This window comes from Crocodylus porosus, unplaced genomic scaffold, assembly GCF_001723895.1.
Source record: "Crocodylus porosus isolate Cpor-Errol unplaced genomic scaffold, CroPor_comp1, whole genome shotgun sequence".
Lineage (NCBI taxonomy): Eukaryota > Metazoa > Chordata > Crocodylia > Crocodylidae > Crocodylus > Crocodylus porosus.
The window spans coordinates 3,639,388-3,645,858 of NW_017728935.1; the positions used below are offsets into that span (position 1 = coordinate 3,639,388).

A 6,471-nucleotide genomic window follows, 5' to 3' on the forward strand; every position below is an offset into this window, starting at 1 on the left:
CCTGACTGGCCACTCGGCCCCGCCAATCCCGGCGCTGGGGCCGGCGCTCGGGGGCTCCATATTGGCTGCTCGCACTCACCGTGCCTCGCTCCCCCGGTTCGGGTCCCGCTCTGATTGGCTCCGCCACCGGCCCCCGAAACCCAATCAGCGCCTCCACTCAGCCGCCGCGCAAAATGGCGCCCAACCCTGAACAAAGAGAGGGGCCGGGCCCCCCCAATCGCGCACGCGCCGAGCCAGTCGCCCGCCGCGGCTCTGAGGGCCACGCCTCCCGAACCCCGGCACCTGCGCATGCGCCGCGGGAAAGGGGGAGGCGAGGAAGAGGGGGGAGGCGCACGGACTTCCGGGGGGGGGGAACCGCTGGGGGTGCGCACGCGCAGTGGGGCTCCCAGGCTGCTTTTTCTCGCCGCTGCGCGTGCGCAGGCTCACAGGTGGGTCTCCGCCCTCCTCTGCCGAAAGTTCTGGGCGGCTACCATAGAGACGGTGGTCCGCCGGGCTGCCTAGAGAAGCGGCGGCGGCCATTTCATTTGGGAGTGGGCCGTACCAATGGGGTGCTAGGGTGAACCATGTAGTGCCGCCGCTGACGCATCAGGGTGGGCGGGGTCGGTGGCTGTGAGGCTTCTCCTCCCACACTCAATCCCCCGTGGTCTTCGCCGCTGAGGAGCCTGTGGACGCCACCATGACCAGCGCCCCTACGGCGGGCGAGGCGGAGCGAGTGCGTCTCTGGGGCGGGGGCTGAGTGGAGCCAACGGGTCTAAGATCGTGTTTCCCGCCCTAGGATTGACACGCCCAAGACCGGGCCCCCCTGGATCGGGCCCCCCCTCCCCCTTCCAGGATTGATATCCCCAGGATCGGGCCTCCCTGCGCCGTGGCGGGGTGACGCTGTGCAGCCCTGTTTGGCCTCTCACGGAGCTGGGAATTGAGCTGCCCCCGTTCCCCCAAATGTTGGGAGTTCCCCCCCAGGCAGGGTGGGGGGTCAAGCTACCTCCTTTCCCCATGACATGATGGAGTATGGGATTGGGGCGTCCTGAGTTCAACCTCTGACCTCCGGGGTGAGACGCTCGCCTCGAAACAGGCCGCCGCTTGGTCGCAATGGGCAACCAGCTCCTCCCGGTCTGGAAATGCCGGCAGAGCAGGGCGACCCTTGTTGGCTTCCCCCCAAAGAGCTTCCGCAGTGCAATTTTTCTTAATTCGAGAGGTTTGTTTCCCTACAACACACGGATTAGATGTCCTGTGGGCCCCTGACCTGCCAGAAAAGTTCTGAAGATACGGATGCTAAGATTTAATTGCTCTTCGCTTGTTAATATGGGATTGGTTCCCCAACCCAAGTGCCATGTCTGCTCTCCTATTCTGACCTGTTTTCTTCTAGGCTTTTCTTCTCTTCTTCCTGAAAAGCTAGTCAAAAATGTCTTCATTCAGCTTGTATTTGCATTTGCTGTTTTTCAGATCAGGTACGCAAAGGGGGATCTCTTTTCATGCCCCAGTACGGACTCGTTGGCTCACTGTATCAGCGAGGATTGTCGCATGGGGGCCGGCATAGCCGTGGTGTTTAAGAAAAAGTTTGGTGGCGTAGAAGAGCTCTTGGATCAGCGTGAGTGATGTTTCTGGGAAGGGTTGGTCACAGTCAATGTATGAATAGCGTCGTTCTCCAGCACTAATCCCTACCTATGCAAAGTAGTTGTGCAACATCAAACACAGCAGTAACTAAAAGCTGGCTACATGGGATCTTCAGACATTTTCTTTGACCTATTTGGGCTGGTGATTTAGCTCATCTCTTTTTGAATACAGCGCCTAGTACAATAAACTGGATCACAAACAGGGATTATGGTATAAATGATAATAATGAAAGTTGAGGCCTTAATTTTTTAATTTAATGATGGTATTGGGGTTTTTTCTACAGGTGTGACCTTAGCAGTTCAAAGGCAAAAGGTGTTTTTGCATTTGTTTTCCTGGTGAAGGGGCAAACAGTACAAAGGGGAAAAGAGGGAAGCAGTCTTCAAGTGCGTTCTGAATGTGAATGCATCTATCAGGATAGAGTCCAGAGCTCATTGATTTGGACAAAGGGGAATACTTACTACAGCTCTTATTAACTCAGAGATAGTTAACCACCAGGCTGGGCCATCCTGAGAGCACTACCTCTTTAAAAAAAAAATTAAAAAATCCTCTCCCTCCCCCACTCCCAACAAAAACAAACAAACCTGAAAACAGCAACAGAAAAAGATAGCAGCTCCAGGATTAATCTCTCCTGCTTTGTGACTCCTAGTTGTGTGACTTCGGGACACAAAGGTCCTGATTAGATGGAATGCAGTTCAGGCCCTGATCCTGCAAGTCATCTTCAGAAAAATGATATTCTCTGTTCTTTTGTATGATACATTCCCAATCCCTTGGGTGCAGGTTGTCCCAGCCATTGCCTCTAGGCACCTGCTGCAAAAAGGGAAATTGTTGCATTTTAGTGGGAGGTGATAGAGACAGGCATCTTCAGGTTCAGTCCTACAAACATGGCCATGCTTACCTTGAAGCACCTGCTGGCTTCAACAGGAATATTCCTGCATGCAAGTGTTTGCAGGATTGGATTTAGATGGCAACTGCATCCACACAGGATTTTTTTAGACTCTTACGATTTTTCTTCCCTTCCCCCTCTTGCAAAAGCTAACAGATTTTATGCTATATCTGCATTTTTACTTAGTTGTCAGAGTTAAGGATCATATCAAGCTGAAAGTAATCAGTTTAAAAATTTTAGCAGAGATTTCAGACGCTACTGTTTTTCTAACTCTGTCAATTTTTGTGTGGTTTGTTTGTTTTTTATGTAGCCACTCAAAATAAAATACACACAACAGGAGAATCTGAGTATTCATGGGAAAGGGTAAAATTGGGTAAATATGCAGAGAAAAGTAAAAACACTTCCTCTATTTATTTTTACCAATATGTTTTTAAAAAAATTATTTACAAATTAAGAACGTATTGCTAGGTTCACCAGTTTCAAGTTGTAACATTTGAATCACAATAAATTCCAGTGCTTGCTTCTGTTGTTATGTGTCTTAGAAAAGAAGTCTGGGGAGGTAGCAGTTCTGAAGAGAGATGATCGATATATTTACTACTTGGTAAGAAAGGAACGCAAGTCAGGGGCTTGGTTGCTAAACCATGCAATTTGCACTAACTTAAGCTGCCAAAGCAAATGCGTGTAATAAACTAGTCTCGGTGCCTTGGCTTCCTTCTTGGGAGAATGCCAAAGTTTAACAAATGATCTCATTTTCTCTTTGGTCAGAGCTGAGGTGGGCAGGAAGGGAATGTTTGTTCTGCTGCCTTTTTTATTTTTTGTGCCTTTTCTATGGTCTCTGAAATTTTTGATCTGATAGCTTTGATAAACTTCTTTATTATTATTATTATTATAAGGATACATATATATGCCTGCACTTAGAATATACTTTAACAAATTTTGAACAAACTGAAAAATATCCAAGTCCCAGGGCAAGGCTTTACCACCCTGTTTCACAGAGAGCATAAGTCTCCTCGAGTCATGTCATGCTTTCGAGATGATAGCCAAGTTCCTGGTTTCTAAGATTGTGCTGAATAAGCCTCCCTAATATGAAGACTCTGTTTTTTCCACATGGTTACATTATTGTTTTTGCTTTCAATAATTTGTTCTAAGACACGAGCTGTATGCTTGTCCAAGGAAGTTGAACATAATATTTGTATTCACATGTGAGCCAGATGAGCAAAATCCTAATGCTTGATAATGGGAAAGATTGTATTGCATTTTGAAATGGGAAAATTCTCAAAAGCATTTAACTTTTACTAGGATATTGCCTTCATAAATGCTGTTTTTAGAGTCCTGACATGTTTTGCCTTGTGATCAGTAATTACATGTATAGTTAAATACCTAAATGACAGTGTATGCCCACATTGCAGTGGAATGATTAGTTTGATCCGAGTTGCTATATATGTTAGTGAGCAGTGGTTGGTCAGCAGGTTGTGGCTTAGATTTGCGTGACATAAGCATATTTTTCAAAAAGCAAATTACTTGTGTGATTGTTGCTAATGCAAAACTACCTTTAATTTCTATGCAGATTACAAAGAAGAAGGTCTCCCATAAACCAACGTATGAGAATATGCGAAAGAGTTTAGTTGCCATGAAGACTCATTGTTTGAACAATGGGGTTACTGATATTTCTATGCCTAGGTGAGAGATTAAGATACTGAAAAGTAAATGTTTTATTGTCCCTTGTGCAGAATGGACATTCAGGACATGCCTATTCACCATGATATAAAAGCTTAATGATTGCTGTAGTACAATTGCTTTGTTCTGTTAAGGTTGTTCAGTTGAACTGTGTGACCCCAAACAAATTGAGTTCAGTGGTCAGCAAAACAGACAGGATTCTCCTTTTTTTCCTGCATACTTTTAATTATTAGTGAGGTAGTTAGTACCACTCATCACAGATGCCTGAAATCTCCAGAATATTGCATGTTTCTGTGTAAGGGGGCGCGGGGATTCTCCACATTACGTTCGTCAATCTTATATTCAGTTGGGAATCTCTTTGGTTGAATTTAATTCACAAAATAATCCTGAGATTGAACTGTGGAGACAGGGAAAGGAGTCTGTTTCCCTTTTTGCCTGTAGTGAACAGAATTGACATTGATTTTTGGTGATGGGTTCCACTTGTCTCTAATCAGCATGCATCATCCTGCATCCTTCACATCTTGTCTTAGAACTCTTTTCCTTTCTATCTACACCAGGTAGCAATAGCTGAAGATGACTACTTTTTGGAGACTACATGCTGTCTTAAGTTTTGGCGGGGGTGTTGGCTATAGAAAGATGCCATGCAGAGTGTGATTTTTTTTTGGTAGTATCCTTAAACAAGAGCTGCTGTTCCATCAGCAGGATGAGTCTAGGCCACAAGACAAATATCATTGTCCTTTAGTTCATCTCACTAGTTCTAGAACCACATCTTCTTCCTCTAGATCAGCTTTGGATGATCTCGCTTTCAAAGATACCTCATAATTATTTGCATTGATATAGTCTTGAGCAATGCTGTTGATATATACTGTTACGTTGTGGTTGCATGTTATTCTTGCTCTGTCCACCCTGTTGTTTTTCCGGCAGCAAATTACACTGCAGAGAAATGCATGAACTATATCATTAATTTCTTCAGCTCATCTGAGAGAAGTTTACATTTTTTTCCTTCCCGTTAGACGGTGGGAAAGAGTGAAATTATACCGTTTTTGTCATAGAAGACCAAAAGGAACCGTTAGAGCATCTATTCTGACTTGTATAACACTGACCGTCCTGTATTAAGCCTTATGACTAGTTGACTAAAATACACCTACTAGAAAGGCATCCAGTCTTGATTTGAAGACTTCAAAAAGATGGAAAATTCACTGCTTCTCTTAGAGCAGTTTATTCTAGTAGTTAATGGTCCTCTGTTAAAAACACACAAATTCGAGTTAGAAATCAGGTGCAAATGTGTAAATTCCATTGGGTTTTGTTAATCCTTTCTCTTGTGGAGGAGAGAGCCCTTTAGTATCTGGTATTTTTCCCATGACAATTCTTAGACACTGAAATGGCCTTTTGATCATCTTTTGTGTCTGCTTGTGAGCTCTACTACAGTCAGAAGCAGCTCATCACAGCCTGTTTGCTACCCTTATTTTCCAGGATTGGATGTGGACTTGACCGCCTGGAATGGAGTAAGGTTTCAGCGATACTTGGAGAAGTATTCGAGGACACGGACATAAAGATCACAGTTTACACCCTCTGAACAAAAGGGCCTTTATGGGGATGGTTGTTTTATTTCTCCTGTTTTGGGGAGAGGTAATTTGTTAATTGATGGATGAGGAACGGCTGCATATGAAGCACGGCCCAGTCCTCTCTTTCCAGGTATAACTCATTGTTGGGTTCATGTTTTTCAGTGGACGGTCGCTGTTCTCTGAAAACAACTAGTTTGGAATATGGTGTGCAGACTTCCAGTGAAGAAGTAAAGTATTTAATCTTAATCTTCAGGGTCATGTATATCCCTCAGGGACTCTCACCTGCAAGTTGCACAGTGAGTCACCTGATGTCAGTGTTTCTCTGTTGCCCCATCTGCTAAACACTGTGTTGAAAACGGTTATTGTGTGTAGCTGTATAAGCTCTTTTGGCATTCTTAATATTTTGGGTCTTTGGAACTGAGTTTGTATGTGTTTTACTCTGTTCTACAGAATGGGTAGGTGAAGAATTATGTAGCCCTGTCATTTTGATTTACAGTTTTACAGTGTTCATGTCATCAATGAGGCTTGTTTTCCTTTGTCCGTTGAATGATTAAAATTAAAGTATTCTTTCAAACACAAGTGATGTTGCATGCTTTTCCAGATATATGCCACCTCAGCATCATACTCTTAAGCCTTGCTCTTCTACTCTTGAAACCAGGGTGTAATCCCTGTGTTGTAAGCCATGCCTGTATTTGTCTTTCTCTTAATTACATTTTAGAGGAAGCCTGAACG

General features: G+C 44.5%; 2 protein-coding genes across 11 annotated transcripts in view; one reads left to right on the forward strand and one right to left on the reverse strand.

Moving 5' to 3' along the window:
* NFYA (nuclear transcription factor Y subunit alpha) overlaps positions 1–174 on the reverse strand; it is a 17,046-nt gene extending 16,872 nt beyond the window's left edge. For all 9 annotated transcript variants that reach the window (XM_019546695.1, XM_019546692.1, XM_019546691.1 and 6 more), the window contains exon 1: positions 80–174. The gene's annotated coding sequence lies outside the window, so the exon portion shown is untranslated. The remainder of the gene's footprint in view (positions 1–79) is intronic.
* A 430-nt stretch (positions 175–604) lies between these two features.
* On the forward strand, positions 605–6,315 carry OARD1 (O-acyl-ADP-ribose deacylase 1). Of its 2 annotated transcripts, XM_019546698.1 has the most exons (5): positions 605–712; positions 1,444–1,588; positions 3,040–3,098; positions 4,065–4,177; positions 5,648–6,315. In XM_019546698.1, exons 1-5 carry the CDS (start codon positions 677–679, stop codon positions 5,748–5,750), a joined length of 456 nt encoding a protein of 151 aa, XP_019402243.1. In that variant the 5' UTR covers positions 605–676; the 3' UTR covers positions 5,751–6,315. The 2 variants fall into 2 exon arrangements, with proteins under 2 accessions (XP_019402243.1, XP_019402242.1); XM_019546697.1 differs by lacking the exon at positions 605–712 and having other exon boundaries at positions 1,204–1,588.
* Positions 6,316–6,471: the final 156 nt, after the last annotated feature.

Excerpts from the sequence above, each read along its gene's own strand:
- OARD1 (XM_019546697.1), top strand. The coding sequence starts at position 1,270 with ATGCTAAGATTTAATTGCTCTTCGCTTGTTAATATGGGATTGGTTCCC. Across the intron at positions 1,589-3,039 it reads AGAAGAGCTCTTGGATCAGC|AAAAGAAGTCTGGGGAGGTA; the intron begins GTGAGTGATGTT and ends TATGTGTCTTAG. Across the intron at positions 3,099-4,064 it reads ATCGATATATTTACTACTTG|ATTACAAAGAAGAAGGTCTC; the intron begins GTAAGAAAGGAA and ends ATTTCTATGCAG.